Raw genomic sequence first — 18328 nt, 5'->3', positions numbered from 1 at the left:
TGCAGCTCTGGTCTGAGGAAGGACTTCTGGGCTTCTGGACATCAGCTACGGAAGGCAGAGGGGTGGCAGGGTGAAGGAAGAGGGGCTCTGTACTGGGTGACCATGAGGTCCGGTTTCACATTATGAGACCCTGACCTGAGTGGATAATGGACCTGCAGCCCACAGCCCAGTGACGGCAGGGTTCCAGCCATGGAAAGAGGCATTAATACGGCCCCAGGGCAGCCTTGCTGTGCAGCCACAGATGTCTGCACTGTGGAAGCAAATTACCTTCCACAGAGGTCAGAGTTGTGACCTGAGGGGACCAAACAGAAAAAGCTGGAGCTGCCATTACCTGAGCTTTCGCTTTTGGGGAATTTTTTTTTGTGGGGAGCGGGGTGGGGGTGGGGGTTGGTACCAGGGATCGAACTCCGGACCTTCTGCTTTTGAAGTAGGTGGCAGAACCACTGAGCTAAATCCCCAGCCCCTGGGGAATTTTTTTTTAAAGCCTTCAAACTTTCTACCTTCTAACATGAAACTAGCTTTGCTGATCGTTTGGCTGAATTGTGAACATTTGGCATCTGCCAGTACTGAATATCTGGCCAGCACTGCCGGAAGTGCCAGGTATACATCACTCAAGATGATCTGTGTCTGAAAGCACACACTCAGTAGTTAGGCAGCTCCATGCCACCCAGCTGGAGAATGGGTCTTCAACAGAATATTCAGCACTTAACTTTATTATCCCCAAACTGGGGGTGAGGCTAGAATATGGGGGAAGCTGCATTAGGTTCTTGTGTCTGTGGAGCACTGACCATGCCACTGAGCTATACTCCAGGCCTGGGAAAGAATTTCAGGAAGGAGTCACATTTGAGAACCTAAGCAATAATTTCTCACTCACTGCTCAAATAGCAGTTGAGGGTAGGTTAATAAAATTGCAAACATGCTCAGGATGTTTCACTCTCAGTCCAGAGACACAATGATGCAGATGGGTATTTCACTCCTGTGAAAAAATGTTTTTGATGTCTTGCTAAATTAACCAAAGCAGGCTATGAAGCACCCTGTGTTCCATGCTTAGAATGACATGTGTGCATGTATGTAGAATATGTGCACTTTCCAGAGTCCATAGGGATATCCAGCAGAGTAATGATAGCAGGTAACAGGCTGAGCACTAGCTAAGGAGCAGGGCTCTGCCAGGTGCTACTCCATTAGTCCTCTTGACAACCCCTGCAGCAGGTTGTCATTGTCTCATCTGATGGAGGAGGTCATCCAGGGGCACAGAGATGCTAGGAACATGCCCAGGTCACACAGCTTCTAAGAGCCAGCAGGCAGGCCATCTGACTCCCAAGCCATGCTCATAATCCTCTTGCTATGTATAACCTTCCAGTGATGCCTTGGCTGTATCCATATCCAGGCACTGAGAGTATTGTTCTAAGTTATCTGATTTTTATTTTATTTAAAAATTATTATAATTATAATAATTCTTATTATTGGTGCTGGGAATTAAACCCAGGGCCTCATATATGTCAGGCAAGTGCTCTACCACTGAGCGGCATTTTGATTTTTTAAAGAACATTTTGCCTTGTGATAAACTCATATTATCTATGTATTTAGTCAAATATGTGTTTCCCCCAGTTGGATAGGATTGGAAGTCACTGTAAGTCCAAGCCCAGCCAGAGCACCTTAATGACTTAGAAAGACCCTATCTCAAAATAAATACAAAGGGCTGGGAATGTACCACCCAAACAAAACAACAATAGAAATGAAAGCTCTGCAGAGAGCAGACCATCTGGCTCCTGGTTCAGCGCTTGACTGTCTACAAGGAGCTTTCAGGAAAAGCTATTCTAGAATTGAAACAATGCCCAGGAGTTTGGGTGGGGTGGAGCTGCATGGTGGGCTTGAAGAACCCTCTGAGCTGTGTCCCAACCTCCCGATCACTGCCCTCATTGGGGAGGGGTGTCACAGGCACTGACGTCCTCTCCTGCCAGAGACAGTTTCAGGGCCAAAGCAATACTGACCTTCAGCTGGCCAGCCATTGTCTCTCCAGAAAAGGAACCCACCTTCTGCTTGTAACAAGAATCCAGTCCTCCTCCCACCCCTTCTTCTTCCCCTGTGACACTATAGAGGGGAGTTCTTATGGTATGAATCTGGCTTTCTTCTCTTGAACCCCAAGCTTTTACCCTCAATTTAAAAATAAAAGAAAATTTATGCCCTAAGATTCTCAAGTGCCTTAGAGCACATATTTCAGAGCTGACCAGTGATTTTACTGGCCACCTCAACATCACCTTCATTACTATCACCTCACTGTCACCATACAATCCCTAACCTCCATGTCTTGTCCCCTGCTGTGGGGCTGGGATCCCTGCTCATGGACGTACAGTCACAATGCTGGGTCAAAAGAGGCAGGGCTAAAATGTATAATAGATAATGTGAAATAGGAAGAAAAGGGACAAAGGGAAAGGGGAAGTGGAAGAGGTAGGGGAAAGGAAAGAAAGGAATGGAATTAATATGAGAAAATGCAAAAATGGAAACAAAGTTCTTGTAAATAGGGAGGGATGGAGGGGTTTTGAAGGGAGGGCAGGAGAATGGGGAAAAAAATAAGAACCAAGAGAGATTATGTAAAGGTGCAAATTTCCAATGATGAATATCATTATATTGTGTACCTAAAATGTACCAATAAAATTAATTTCTAAAAAAGAGGCAGGGCAATGATGACTTTATTCTCAATGAATCTTGGGAGATTCTGATAAACAACCTGTCAGTGATTTGAAGCTGTGTGCTAGTCTCCTTCTGGAGACAGGATTGTGTTGTGGGTAAGGGAAGCTGCTCCAGAGTGAGACTTGGACCATGGTCCCATTCCCTCAGTAGTTCTGCAACTTTGGGAAGCACCTCCACTGCTTCTGTTTCTTTATCCATAAGATGGGTTTGTCACAGTTTCTACCCCCAGCAGATTGTTGGCAGTAGAAGTGAATAAAGGCTATAAAACATTTGGTCTGTGTGTGTTCTCTCACTGTTGCTTACCTAGTAGCAGGCCTGGCAGGGATGGAATCCATGTGTCCTTTTAAAAGCAGAATATAGTAGGTGCTGGTAAATATTCAGAGAAAGAGTGATTGAATGAATGAATGAATGAATGACCAGGTACATGATAAGTGCTTAATAAATACTAACTACTGTTATTGTCAAGCCTTTAGTTCTTCCATCGCTCCTCTTGTAGGAATAAAAAGTACAGTCAGGCATGGTGGCACACACCTGCAACACCAGAACTCTGGGATCCTGGGGCAGGAAGTTCACAAGTTTGAGAGCAGCTTGGGCAAATTAGTGAGACCATGTCTCCAAAAATTAAGACAGCTGGGGACATAGCTTTAGTGGCAAAGCCCCCCTGGGTTTGATCCCAGTACAGGGTGGGAGTAGTTTTACTGATTTGATTTTTATTTTCTTTTTCTCATGTCTGTTTTTGGTGAAGCTGTTAACATTAGGAGATGGTCAGATGTAGCTAGAAACAGGAGAAGACCTTGTAAGTTGGATAATTATCACACCAAACAATCAAGAGTGGAATCATCACAATCTTCTGTTCTAGAACATTGTGCTGCCTCAATATTATGTTTTTTCTTTGTTTTTCTTTATCCTCCCCCCCCTTTTCATCCAGTTATAGAAAAAACAAGGGCTACATGAGAGTCTTCTCTCATGACAAAAGTCCCAGAAAAATGCTATTGTGTCCTGGGGCTACGGTTTAATTTTCAGATTGAGGACATCAAGGTGCTTGCCATCATTGCTGGTCCCAGGGCTTGGCTGTCCCAGCACAGGGTGAGATCGTTGGTGAGGGTCTAGAGTGTGCCTGCCAGACCCCTTCATGGGCCTGAGGGCAGAACTTCTTCCTGAGATTGAGATGGGACTGCCTTTTTCACACTTACCCTCTCAAGTATAAACTACTCATTGGTGTTCTATGCACATCCATACTGCAACCAACCTGTAAAAAATGACCACTTGTTGAGGACTGATGTTGTGTCCACCAAGAATTTCACAATTCACTGAGAAGGCTGTTAAGATGCAACTCCCTTTTCTAACTTCGTATCTGAGTAGGGCCAGCTTTTCCTCATGTACCTCAACAGCGTGAAATACAGTTTAAAAATACTGATCTCTTAACAAACTTGTCACCTGAATAAACACATAACATTAAATAAGTCAAATCAACAGTCTCACTTCCATGGAGTTACTCTTCCATTAAAAAGGACCTGCTGCCAGGCATGGTGGCGCACGCCTATGATCCCAGCACTCAGTACACCGAAGCTGGAGAATCATTGTGAGTTTGGGACCAGCCTTGGCTAATGTAGTGAGTTCCAGGCCAGCCTGAACTATAAAGTGAGACCCTGTCCCAAAAAGCAAAAATAAATAAATAAACCTCGAGACCACATTATTTTGCAGAAAATGATTAATCCCACTCATAGGAGAATCATTACAAAGAACAAAAAGAGAAAGAAACTCAGCCAACTCTTTTATGAGATTATTATAGCATTATAAAGAAAGGAAGATAATACAGTGATACGTAGGTTGTGGAATTGTTCCAAGCTTGAACTTTCTACTACTTGAACAGCAAAGTTTGAAAAAATCTGCTCGGTGTTTGTAACTTTGCTCCATAGTCAGCCAAAAATCTGACTTGAAAATAACCCTGACTGGGCCGTGAGTGAGTCCTGCGTTGCATTGCACTACAGACACACAGGGGTGACACTTTGGTGTAAATGTGGCTCTTGCCCAGACCACACATAGTTCTTGTGTTAGTGCCTTAAAACATTTGTCATGGTGATTTTCTTTTGTGCTTTATTTACTGAAAGTATCATTTTGGTTGCTCTAAAGAAAGTTAGTGATACCAGCAGGAAAGCTAACAGGAAAACTGTGAGAACCATGATAAACTCAAAGAAATCATTGTGAAATTTTTAAAATCAATTTATAAGTGCAATTTTTGAGCCTCAGAAGCAATTATTTGGTTTTCCATTATTTCTTGTGGGAAAAATACGTTCAGTTCTCAAACTTTGCGATGTTGAAACATGAATTTTGAAGGAATTGAGTTTGACAGCCGAGGTATCACTGTATGTAGTAGCAGCTCCATATAAAAGCAGTAGCAGTGCAGATGGTCTGATATTATCACACCTGGGCCCATGAGCTGTAGGATGGGGTCCCCTGCCCAGCAGACCTGTGCTGTGGGGACTCAATGTCTAACAAAGATGCCACTGTGATGCAGTGTGAAGAGAGGATGGGCTGTATAGTAAATGGTGCTAGGATAATTGCTTTATATGGAAAAAATTAGAACTCTTTCCACACTACACACAGAAGTGAGACAGGTGAAGTTACAGACCTAAAGATGAAAGGCCAAACTATACAACACTTACAGTTTGGACCTTCCACTGTCTACCAGAAGAACATAGATTGAAGGCTCAGTCTGTAGCCCTTGCTGTTGTCAGAGACCTTTAAGAGGCAGGGCCTAGAAAAAGGAAGTCAGATCACTGGGGTGTGTCCTGGGAGGGGACACTGGGACCCAGTCCCATCCTGTCTTCTCTTTGCTTCCTGGATGCCATTAGGTAAGCAGTAGTCCTTTGCCACATGCTCCCAGCATGATGTGCTGTGCTCCCTAAGCCAAAAAGAATAGAACCAAGAGACCATGGACTGAAACCTCTGCAACAATGAACCAAAATAACCCTTTCCAGCTTTAAATTGATAATCTCAGATATTTTGTCACAGTGATAGAAAGTTGATCAGTGCCCTTATAGGAAAATACTTTTATGAACTCAGGGTAGGCAGAGATTTCTTAAACAAGACAGAATAAGTGCTAACTATAAAAGAAATCATTAATACATTTGACTACATTAAAACTGACAATTTTTGCACATCAAAAGACACCACCTAAAAAGGCAAAAAGATAAGTCACATACTGGGAGAAGATATTTTCAATGCACATAACTAACAAATGATTAGTATTCAGGCTAGGTAAAAAAGTCCTACACCTCAATATGAAAAGGACAAACAGTATAACAGAAAAATAGGCAAAAGGCTTGAACAGTAATTTCACAGAAAAGGAAAAATAAATGGCTAATAAACATGTGAAAATATGCCTAACCTCATTAGTAATCAGGGAAATGCAAATTAAAACCACAATGTCATATCATTTTCCACCCCCTAGATCAACAGTAATTTAGAAGTCTGACAATATCCAGTGTTGATGAGCTTGGGGAGCAGCTGCATGCCTGCTATGGGGAGTGTAAATTCAAAAAACCAGTTTCAAAAACAACTCGGCATCATCTAAGCTTTCTTAGATGATGGGCATACATACAATTCTGTAATTGTACTCTTGCTAGCATTCAGTCTGGGCAGATCTTGCACACAGGCTCCAGGAAGCTTGTTCATAGCAATAGTGCTTGAATAGCAGAAAGTGGAACCACTCACATTCCAATAGCAGTAAAGTTAACAAGCAGTGTGTGGCGCCTGCCTATAATGGAATACGATACAGTAGTGAAAATGAATAAGCTACAAACTGAATCTCAGGAATATCGTGTCACATCAAAAATGGAAATAGCAGAATCATTGGTGATAGTTCATTTATCCACAGTTAGATTACATGCAGAAGCTATGGGAAGAGTGCTAAAATTTCAAGGGACTCTCACAAGCCAGAACCGATGAAGTAGCTTGGCCTTGGGCTCCGAGGGTGGGGACAGATTCTGTGACCCTTTTCAGAGACAGCAGAGAACTGATGAAAGTCCTTGGGGACAGTCTGCTGGTAAGGGGAGTGATAAGTGGTATGGCAGCGCACAGGCTGTCACAAGGCGCTGCATCCAGGGGTGAAGTCGGGGTCTCAGCATGCAGGGAGTCTGCTTGGGGAAGCCAAGCTATGTGTGTGCAGCTGGTTGGGCACCCACCCCGAGGGTGGCTGGCCTTTCCCCATAGAGAGGTCTGTGGAGAAGTGTCTGGAGTTGCCAGTGGGGTGGGGTGTGGGGCTCTGCAGTTAAACTCTGAGTTGCCAGGGTCCCAGGCCTCAGGGACCTTCAAGAGACTGTGCTGCCAAAAAGCACCTAGTCGGAGACTTGGGATGGCAGTTTCTCTACATCTCAGTGACACCTGTGCATGTGCTGTTTCAGGCCTCTGGGACTCCTGAGAGAAGAACATGTTCCTCCTCTTCCCTGGATGGCAACTGGGCTTCTTATTTCAGTGCTCTCACCAGTGACAGCCATGGCTTACTTCCAGGAATTTGGGCTGAATGCTCACTAGGGGCCCAGTCTATAACCCCACGCCTGAGTGAGCACAGGCCAGCGCAGTGCTAGCAGGAAGCGGCCAGGCCCATGCTTATGGAGAAGTGTGCTGTGAACAGTGTTAAATGCTGTCTAACAGGACCTGCTTTGTGTTTTTAGCTTTCTGGCCCCTTTCAAAAGAAAGAAGCCATGATTTGGTTGCTTGTTTCAAGGGTCACCTGCTGAAGGACGAGCACTTGGTGACTGTGGTGGCCACGGTCTTTCCTAACCTGGCCATGCAGGTGCTGATCTGCCCAGAGGCGCTGGGCCCTCGGGGCAGGGGGTTCTCATCTGCCGTGGACACAGAGCGTACCTGGGCTCCCAGGGCATTTCCTCGGCAGTTGTGCCCTCACAACAGGGCTGCTTCGGTTCTGTGGCAGAGCCTTGAAGCCAGATGGCTGCTTCTCAGGGACCTGGCCTGGCTCAGCCTGGCAGCAGGGAGGCCCAGGGCACTGTAGAGGGTGGAGAGTCCCTTCTTAGGAAGGGCCCTAACCAGCAGCTGCCTTCTAGAAAGGACCTGTTAGCCATTCAACACACACAGTGGCCCTTCCCACGGTTACCCGGGCTCCAGGGAAACTGGCCTCATGATTCCGTTCCTTTGCGGTCTCCTGGTCCCTCTGCCATTCGCCAACTGCTGTTTCAGGGCACAGTGTCTCCACCCTGAGCAGATGCCACTGATCCTATTGTTGCCCTCGATGGGTATTGCAGGAAGATCCTGCCCACCAAGCGGAAGAGCCCTCCCCTCCTCACCTCTGCTGGGGACTCTGCTTCCCAGGCACCTGGCTCTTTGGGGCCCCTGTGTTTTAAAGACTGTGCCTAGATTGCCTACAAGTGGGCAAGGAGGCAGTGGGACCCAGTGGAAGCACTGGGAAAGCAGCACCCAGAGCCCAGAGTCCCAGAGTGCCACCCCCACCCAAGGCTGTAATCTTTGAGCCCCAGGTGGGCGCCACCCTCCCATGATAAGGACAGTGGGAGGGTGGCAGAGGCTGTGGTGCACCCTGCAGCTGTGGCTGCTCCTCGAGAGGCCACGGACCTGGCAGGAGCCAGCTAGTGCAGCATGATGGGCTTCTGGAAAGTGAGTAGAGGGGCTGCTCATGGGGTGGGTGCTGGGGACAGGCAAGGTGGCAGGGTGTAGACTGGGGACCCCAGGTGTCCACTGGGAAGACCCTGCTGGGGCTCTGTGTTTGCAGTCACAGCAGCCCTGATGCTGGCTCTGAAGGTAGCTGGCAGGTGTCCTTTGCCTGACTCGTTAATCCAGGTCATATATGTTTTCGTCATAGCCAGAGACTTGAATAGCATTCCACTACCCAGGACTGTGAACTCTGTTCTGTCTGCATTGGGGCCGGCAGGATGAGAGCCAACTGTCATCCATCTCTCATGATGCTCTCTCCTTGACTCTTCTAAGCAGTGTTTTCAGCGCCACAGTCCAGGCAACAAAAGGCCCTGTGAGGCTGTCTTCTCTGCTGGGACCCTGTAACCCTCTTGTGGAAGGGGCTTTTGGTTTCTCTAAGACCCACAGAAACCAGTCACCTTGTGGCCACACCATCTCTGCTTTTGAAATGCTAAACGCTGGATTTATGTTGCTAACTAGAGGGTGAGAAGGCTGAGAAGGAGAAAAGGTGCCATGGCTCTGGGAGATAGGGACTGTGTGGGGAGTGTGTTCACAGCGATAATAGAGCCTTATGGGGCTCCTGGGTGTTTCGGCCTCCCTGAAGATAGGACATATCGCTGCCCGCAGCTCCGCCAGGTGCTGTTTCTGAGTCCTGTTCCAGGGCAAAGTTCTTGGTGTTTTGGGGACTCAGAGCCCAAAAACTCAGAGCCCAGAGCTCAGAGCCCAAAAACTTAGACCACCTGCTCTGAGGACTGTAAGTGAAAGGAACTCTGGTTCAGAGGCCAGGGGCAGCATCTCTATTCTTATTTATCTAAAGTCGCTGGGTACAGGGAAGCAATATGAAGAAGAATTTCTTTCTGGTGGTCAAGCTTCTCCAGTTTTCCTTTTCTGACTGGTTTCTTTTCCTAAGGAGGATAGGCTCTGTGAGGGAGCTGGGAGCTCATTTCAGTCCCATGGGAGTAGTGCTCCTGGTCAGTTTCACCTGGGTCTCCTTTGGCTGCACTGCAAGAGGCCTTAGGATGCCAGTGTCCTGGAGGCCTGGGGCTGCTCACCACAGACCATAGGATGTGGGCAGGGGCACGTGGGCATCTCTGGGTCACATGGAAGCCCTGCACCTTGCAGGAATCAAGGGAGAGAGCTGGGCACAACCCAGGAGGAAGAGGCAGAGGACATAGCATGTGCAAAGGGCCAGAAACAGGAGGGAGAAATGGAGGTAGAGCCACAGATGTAGAAAATATAGGGCTTGCTACATTATGGGAAGGGGTTTTCTTTTACCTTGAATGAGACAAGAGGCTTCAGGCAGCTTTGGTATGTATGATTTGACTTCTACATATACCTGTCACATTCCATGCCTTTGAAACAAGGCTCCTATGAATGGGTCACCAAACTGAGCCACCTGATAGAGAGGGCACTCGATGTGGCCATGGGATTCTAGTGCAACTGTTCTCGCCTTTTTCTCCATGGTACACAGGGCTTGTGGTGGACACAGTTCTACAAGTGTTCCTGTGACCATCTCCTGAGTGGTGACAATCTCCTTTGCCTTTACACTTGCCCATAGGATGAGAACAGATGCTGGGTCGTAGGTGCTCTATCATGGGTTAAACTGAAAAAGAGACAGAACCACTCTGAAGTCACCACTGGTGTGCACCACCTCAGTCTGCACTCCACCTGCTAGCAAGCTCAGTTTTCCTGGGCCTGGGCTAGGGTGTGTGGGTGGGGCCCCAGGATGCCAGCTCTTGAGAAGCTGTATACACGTGCATGTGCGAGCAGGGGTGCTGGACAGGGGACCTTGGACGTGTGCTGGTTTTAAAAGTAGCAAGGTCTTCTTCATTCTTGGTCTTTCTCCCTTCTGCCCATTCTTCGTGTTTTGTTTCTTTGGTGCTGGGTATGCACCTCAGGGCCTCACATTCGAGGCAAGTGCTCACCACTGCGCACAGCCCGGCCCCCCCATCCTCAGTATGCTTTTCACCCCACAACCACAGTGATTGTGCAGACAGGTGGTCTCACCCATGACTCCCCAGCTTTACATCTTCAGGGTTTCACCATGTTCTGAGCTTGGAGTCCAGTCACCTTCATGTAACACCTCCTCCCTGGCCTGGCCCTCATTCCAGCTCCTTCTTCCTTGGTCTCCCCATCCTTGGACATCTTGTAGGACCCTATAAGCTCCACATGAGTGTGTTTGGTGCTGCTGTCACTCACTGTCATATCCTTGGCATTTAGCATGGTGCCTGGCACATAGTAGGTGCTCATTGAACATTGGTGACAGTAATAGATGAACAATAAATTACTTGCAAAATGCCTCACAGTTGTTCACCAGTTTGATCACAAACTTGCAATAGAAAACAATAGCTCTCACAGTGTGTGCTTCTCAGAAACTCTGCGCTTGGGATTACTTAAAATTCCTAAGATAATTCCTCCTTCCTTTGCTTTTCAGTGCACCTTCCCAGAACCTCCCTCTGGGCCCTCTCCCTTCCCACTTCTGTGCTTGTTTCCATCTGTGCTGCCCTCCTGTGAGCCCAGGTGGAAGCAGGATGGTATCTGGGTCCGACTCAGCTTTGAGTCACTTCCTCTGATTTCCCCAGCATCCACTGAGCTCTCAAACGTGGAGCTGAAAAACATGGAACAGTGAATTGATTTAAACCAGCAGATGAGTCAGAGTTTTTGCTTCTTTTTCCTTTGCTCAGATCCTGAGTATTGGCTGTGAGAAAGATGCTGGGCTGTTAATCTGGAAAATAAATCTCCAGGCAGGCCGAGTGCAGAAGTTGGTGGCCACAGCCCCAGGCCCTGTGTCCCAGTCTGGGGCAACCCAGGTCTAGACTGCAGCCCATGGAACCTGCCTGGGGCAAGCCTGGGGCTAGTCATCCTTCTCCTAAGGGCAGTGACAGCCAGCTAATCGGGGGAGAAGCAGAACTGCCATGGCCCCTGCCTCTGCACCCCTATGATCATTGCTCTCCTGCTGAGGCTGGCTGCTGAGCAGAGCCTGATTTATCTCCAGCCTTGCTGTTTCAGCACCAGAAGGAAAACCCATTAAGGGAGGAAGTGGTCTCACCACTGATGGGCCTGACCAACAGCTGCTCAGATTATTTGCTTGTGATGGAAGGGTGTGGGAATGCAGGCCACTGCACTGCCTGAACACAGAACAAGCACACATAACTCGCCCCAGCCCTTCTCCCCTGTGAAGCTGGGCAATGCTGTTCTTTCTGGGATAGTGCCAGGTCTTAGCCATCTCTGGAAGGCAGGGGAAGCCTCTCGAACCCTCCCCAGGGATGACAGTGGTCAGAAAACCACCCTGGCCTCTCCAGAAATGGGATGCAAAGCAGTATTTTGGAAGACAGAGCATATGGTTTTAATTTCCTTCAGAAAGTTAATGCCAAACAGGAAAGCTAAACTGAACCTGGTGTTGGCCCAGCCCTTCTCCTCAGTTCCCTGGTGGGGAACTATTGATTGAGGAGGGTGATCGCTAGAGTCCAGATGCTCAGAAGACCCAGCTGCAAGGTCCTCCCCTCTCCTAACACCTGTGTAGCATCCACATCTCTCCCCTCTGAGCCCCCACATTTCTATCTCTGGGGCATGATCTGAATTCCTCCATCCTGGACACCTTCACCAATCATTGGCCACGAAGCCCAAACTCCACCACTGCAGAGTGGTCTGCAGGTTCTTTGAGGAGTTGTCTCTGAAAGTTTTTTGTTAATTGCATACATTTGAACCTTTCTGGTAGGATCTTGAGCTGTATATTTGTGATCAGGTGAGGCAGAGAGTGGCGCTCAGAGCATCTGGATAGTTAGGGTATGAGGAGCGGCTGGGACCCAGGTAAGTGGGGAAGGACAAGCTTGCCTCCTGCTTAGGACAGTGACACTGGGCTTCCAGTTCCTTCCTAGATCTTCATCCATCCAAAGACCTGGGTTCCTAACAGTTTTATCTGTCACAGCATGGAACTTGCAAGTTGATGGGACACAACTGAACTTAGAGTAGACATACAGGCCAGTGAGGGGACTTGCTCAAATTCTGAAGACCTGTCCTCTAGGTGGCCATGGGGTTTGCCCAGGAGGCGGCTGAGCGTCTTGGCCTGAGTGCCTTAGGCTTTACCCCTCACCCTCCAAGAGCCTTCCAAACTCTGTGTATGGAGTAATGCAGTTCACATATAACAAGCACGTGCCTCCTTTCTACTCAACACCTTCACGTGGTGTTGGAATTGTTCCTTGACGTTAGTGCTATCATCCTTCCTTTCCATATGAGAAGATGAGAGTTAACCAGTGGCCCAGGTCCTGAATTTGTCCCAGCTTGACCTACCTCCTCGCAGCCTCCAGACCAGTGTTCAGGATGCCTGGCTTCCTTCCCTCCCATCCTAAGCATACCGACACTATTGTTTTGTTTCTGTCTCTCTGTTCATCTGCAATCCCAGGGCCCAGACTATACAGGGCAAGTGCCCTTGCCAAGCAGGAACTAAAGGCTGGCTGGTAGCTGCATGTAGTGGCCCAGCAGCACAGTACATGGTCCAGCTGTGGGCTTTGCAGCTGGAATGTGTGCTCTGCAACTTTCTGGATGTTGCCCTTGGGCTTGATGCATAATCTCTCCCTATACCTCTGTTCCTCATCTGATTGACCTAGGGTTGTTGGAAGGAATATAGGAGACTGGTGCCTCACATTTTAGAAAATGTTGGTTATTATAATTTTTTTTCTTGGAATCACAGGTTCTTCTCTCTATCAATAACCTTCAGCATTCTAAGAACTTTGGAAATTTTAAAGAGACCTTAACATACTTTTTTTTTTGGTACCAGGGATCAAACTCGGGACCTTGCGCATGTGAGGCAGGTGGCAACACCACTGAGCTAAATCCCCGGCTCCTCCTGTTTTTGACCTTTTATTCAGGTCAATGGAATTTATTGAGTAGGAAATGGGAATAAATAACAGAGTCTCTGACCCTCAGCAAGTGGTAAACACTGTACTAGTGGATTGAAACCAGCATAACAGGAGATGAAATGAGGATGAATTGTTCTGCTGGACAGAAAAGAAGGGAGTTCACCAGGGAAGCTAGAAGCTAGAGGAAGGGAACTTTGAAAGGACCTTGGAGAACAAGAAGAATCTCAGAACTAAGAAGCACAGGGAAACATGGGGAGAGTAGAAGAGCCTTATGTGTCTGGGGTGCATGGTCTAGGTAGAAGGTGGAGTGCAGAGTGATGCAAGGATGCTGAGATAGGCATGGGCCATGTTGTTAGTTTCTGAATATCAGCCCAAGGCTTTGGACTTTATTCTATGGCTGTTGGGGGGCAAACAAAGGTTTTCCAATAGGAAAGGGTCAAGATCTGATTTGTATTTCAGAGAGCTCACTCTAGTAGGGTAGTGGGGTGGGGGTAACACTGGAATGGAAGCCAGTTAGAAAAACATCTCCTGTCTCCAGGTAAGGATTTATGAGGTCCAAGAGCAAGGGGAATGGAAGATAGTTAACTTTCCTGAGTAGCTATTTGTCTCAGCCATGAGGTTGTGTGATCAAATAGCTCAACTCACTTAATGTGGCAGCCACATATGGACTTACTGCACCTGTTAAAGATGAGGAAACCGAGTCTTCCTGCAGTTAGGGAGGGCAATGAAATCAGACTGGTGTCTGAGGTATTGACTTGCTGCAATGTGTGTGATTTGTAGTCTGGATTCAGTCCTCCAGCTGATTTCAAGGCACAACCATTGACTGTGGAACTGGAGATTGATTGGACACTAGTTCCACTCCCAGGTATCCATGTTCACGTCAACAGGACATTGTGACACGAGATGTGGGGCTTATCCCCTGCTGTTCCTCTGTGGTCTCATATGTGTTCTCCAGTCAGTGAATTCTTCCCATTAAGAAAAATCCAAATGGCAAGTCAGTCAGAACCAGGGTCCTGGTAAGTGTGCAATCAGAGGAACAGGAAGTGAAACCGTCTTGAAGAATGTGCCATCCAGCCTGGGTAAGGCATGGTGATTCATGCCAGAGCTGAGAGCATCATGTTGGTGGCAAATTGCCGATTCAACAAGATCGGCATAGAAAATGAGCGTCACTGCCTGACACTAGCACTGGCCTGTTTACAACAGCTGCTGGGATCTGTGCTGAGCAGGTTCTGAAGCCACTTGCTGGCTCCTGGGTGAAAGCACTGAGACAACAGGCCCTTCTGCTGGGTGCCGTGGAGGCAGGGCAGCATCTTAGGGGATGTGCTGTCACAGCTGCTGCTAGACTGTTGCTTTTCCTTTTCTTCTCTCTGCCTCCTGGTTCTTCAGTTTAGCCTCAATCAGACAAGCTGTGTTCTGACTCCTGCTTGAGAGCTGTCCTGGCTTTAAAGATGTCTGACGCCAATGTATGTCATGGCTCAGGAGTTAGTTTGCTGGATTACCTCCCAGAATGTCATATGTCACATATTCCCAATTCCTTCTCTCTCCTGGTACCTCTGTCAGGCTGGGCTAAGGTTAGCTACGTATCAGAGCCAGCAAGTGCCAGGGTCTCTCTTCCGGCCTGGGCTCAGGTGAGGAACAGCCCAACTCCTTCTCCCAGGGTGAAGCAGTGTCAGGGAGGTCTCCTCACTGCCAAACATGTGTGAATTGCCATTCAGGGCCATCTACATGGAGCTGTCCAGTCCGTCTTCTTTGAGCTTTTGGTAGGTGGAAGCACGCACAGACCAGGCAGCTGGCCTCCAGGCCAGGCTGCCCCTCACCCGGTTCCTCTGCTCCCCCTCAGTGGCCACAGCAGGTCTGCTTCCCACTCTCCAGCCCTTGTCCATCCAGGCCACGGCCCTCATCCAGCAGTTAATCCATCTCTGCTTTAAGGTACCTCTTACATTACATAAATGCATGTAGAGTTTTTAAAAAACGGCTACCACACACCAAGCTGGACTTCCTGTGCACGTGTGAAACCTGTGAAATTTGTCTGGGGGCTGCAGTGCACAATTTACTCTGTGGAACTTGCTCCCACACTACCTTTATTCTCTCTTTTTGTGGCAGCCTCTATAGACAGAGACTTTTATTAGAACTGAAATCTTTTTCAATTTTGGCTAAAAAACATCTACAATGAGTAATGAGCAAAGTTGGGAGGTTTGGATTTTCAGTCTCCGTCTAGATTGTCTTCCAGTGGGGTTTTGAAAAACCAATTAATTTTCAATGAACTTGACTCTCCATGTGGAGGACAGGTCCTAGAATCTGACCCTGCCTCTCACAGAGTGGCCTGGTGTGAAGGCTGAGCAGAATTAGCAGACCATTTCCAGATGTGCCAGCTTCAAAGTGATGCCTCAGGATTGAGGTAACCATGCCAAGCTCTCCCTCTGCTCCAAATGGGATGTACTTGGAGCAAGTAGAGAAAGCCTTAAGGTGATGCTCAGGGTCTTGGCTTTGCTTGCTGGCATCTGACTTTGTTTGTTTATCTGTAAAGGTGCACCCTGCTCAGAGACATTGCAACTGTGAATGAGTGGGGTCTGGCTCAGGGCCCCCAGCTTAGGGAGTCTTCTCTTGAGGCAGTTCTTTTGGAGGTTGGGGAAATGGGCAGGGCTTTGGGTAAGGCCCCTCGCCTGGCCTGTCACTTACAGGGTTCCCTCTGACTCAGTCCTGACTCCCCTCCCTCCTCCTTCAGTCTTGCTTTGCTGCATTTTCCAAGCTGATAAGCAATCACTCAGCACCCCAGATGGGCATGGCCCTGAGGGAATGCAGATATGAAGTAGTGGCTGTCCAAGTACTTAGCGCCTTCCAGAGCAGATGAGGCAGGTGACAGTCCAAAATGACAAAGGGGATCTCCCACAGAGGAAAGTGCTTTGGAAATTCAGAAGAGGGAGAGAGCATTGAGGAGATCGAGGGACATCCCATGAAGAGAGCAGCCAAGGGGCAGATTTGGTGCAGATGTTGCTGGATGGGGGCTGAGAGCTGGCAGGGAGAACACAGGAGGACAGAGCCCCAACCCAATGCACAGATTGGAAGTGAATGTGGAGAGCTGGCTGGGAAGTGGAGCCCCAAGCACCTGGCCAGGACCTGCAGGGCCTTAGCAGACCTAGAGCTGTGCGGGGCTCTGAGCAGGGCAGCAGCAGGATCCCGGTGTGGGTCAGGTGATGGCCCTATGAGCCAGCAGAGGGGCACATGGAAGCAGTCAGCGAGGAGGAGGACAGAGTGGTCTGGAGCAGAAGTGGTAAAGGCCAAGTCTACTAGCAGTTGCGGTGAAGCAGTGGTAAAAGACGTGAATGAGCAAGCTGAGAGGAAAGCAGGCTCTTGAGCACACTTCCTGCACCCTGCTCTGATCCCTGCACAGGCATGGAGTTGTTTGATCTCTGTACTGGCCCCACAAGTCATTGCATGCCACAGGGAGGACACTGAGGCACACAGCCATTAATCTGTTCAAGTCTTCATGGCTGAGGAATGGGGAAACCCAGAGCCTGGATCCCCAACTCTATTTTGAGACAGGACCTCACTGAGTTGCCCAGGCTGGCCTTGAACTTGTGATCTTCTGGCTCAGCCTCCCAAGTAGCTTCTATTACAGGCATGTATTAGCACACCTAGCTAGTCTGGGTCCTTAACCAGTGCCTTACTGTACTTTCATGTGAGTGGCAGAAACAGGAAGCAAAACAGGGGCTGGCAAAGGCCAGCATTGCTCTTTCCAGGAGATGCGGGGACCCCTACCTGACTACTGGGAGCTCACTTACCAGACGCTGATGCCAGGGGTGGAGAGTCTGGCCCTGGACCCACTCTGCTGTCCTTTGACAAGACCTTGTTAGATCCACTGTGTGCAGGGCTCTCCTCTCTACACTAAAAAACAAAGCTAAAGCCACCTCAATGTGTGCATAAGCTTGAAAAAAACGGCTGCATTACAGTATGTTTATTTAATTTGCCAAAGCTTCACCATGAGGTTTCTTCAAGTAGTTCGCTCCCAAGTACATATGAAAAATATTGCATATAAAACCTTTTGTGGGAGGCACAAAAATTTTTTGACTGAATAGATCCAGATATACTTACAAGCTAACAGTATCTGGAAATGTCTCCAGCTCTCTCCCTGACTTTCCTGCTTGTCGGTGAATGTAATGACAAGCATCCATCATGTAAAGATACCCTTGTGGTAGGTGGTAGTGCTGAATTTTATCACAGGCCTTACTGAAGATATGGAACTTGTATACCAAAGTGCACATGTACAAGGCAAGAAGGAAAACTAGGGAGCTGATTAATTATATCCCAAAAGGTTGGTTTGCTTTAAGAAGGAATCCACTAAGTACAGTCACTATATTGCATAAAATCTTTGTTCTTATGTTACTGGTTGTAGGGAGGCCGGGGCTGGGGCTATGGGGAGAGGTTGAAGGGGGTCAGGGGACTGTCCCAAAGGGCTACAAGTCTTCACCTGCTGGAAGTCAAAGTGAAGATGACCAGTCTTCCCCAAAGTGTGCTATGTGGAAGCAAATGAAAATGTTTAGAGTCAACTACTGTTGGGAAATATTGGTTTAAATACTGTCAATGAGGTTTCTCTAAGATCACTCAGAGCTTTAAAATGGTTCTTTATTTTGTGAATCTCTAGAGACAAGATTTGCATTTTTCACTTTTGTTCATTTGGCACACCCTTTGTGTTGAAGTGGGTAACACACAGGGCTCGTGTTCCTGGGAATACACTTTGGGCAACACAGATTCAGTACAGCTCCATAATACAAAGATTTTTATTATAGAGAGACTGGTGCTTGGATCATGTATGTAGGAGGATCACCAGCAAGAAGAAAGTCTGGCGCCATGGCTGGAAGAAATTTTGAAGGAATGGAGGGAGAGAAAAGATTCAAGGGTCTGAAGCAAAGCAAATTGGTTTTGTTTTGTTTTGTTTTTACAAGATATTATCTTTATTTATTTATTTATTTATCCTTTTATTGGTACATTTTAGGTATACAATATAATGACATTCATCATTGGAAATTTGCACCTTTGCATAATCTCTCTTGGTTCTTATTTTTTCCCCCTCCCCCTGCCCTCCCTTCAACCCCTCCATCCTTCCCTATTTA

The 18328-nt window shown here is 47.7% G+C and overlaps 1 protein-coding gene across 25 annotated transcripts in view; it reads left to right on the top strand.

Annotated features, from left to right (window-relative positions):
- Positions 1–18328, top strand: part of Ank1 (ankyrin 1) — a 189694-nt gene that overhangs the window by 66765 nt on the left and 104601 nt on the right. The window contains exon 1 of one of the 25 annotated variants that reach the window (XM_087217381.1): positions 8209–8322. The exons of the other annotated variants lie outside the window; for them this stretch is intronic. Coding sequence (XP_087073507.1) covers positions 8305–8322 — 18 coding nt within the window. The 5' untranslated portion in view covers positions 8209–8304. Of the gene's footprint in view, positions 1–8208; positions 8323–18328 lie in introns of those variants that run through there. 25 annotated transcript variants of the gene reach the window in all.

Source organism: Heterocephalus glaber, unplaced genomic scaffold, assembly GCF_053883595.1.
Source record: "Heterocephalus glaber isolate CG9 unplaced genomic scaffold, H.glaber_assembly_v1.0 deba00001461, whole genome shotgun sequence".
In the NCBI taxonomy this organism is placed as follows: domain Eukaryota; kingdom Metazoa; phylum Chordata; class Mammalia; order Rodentia; family Bathyergidae; genus Heterocephalus; species Heterocephalus glaber.
This window is presented reverse-complemented; position numbering and strand designations above follow the sequence as displayed.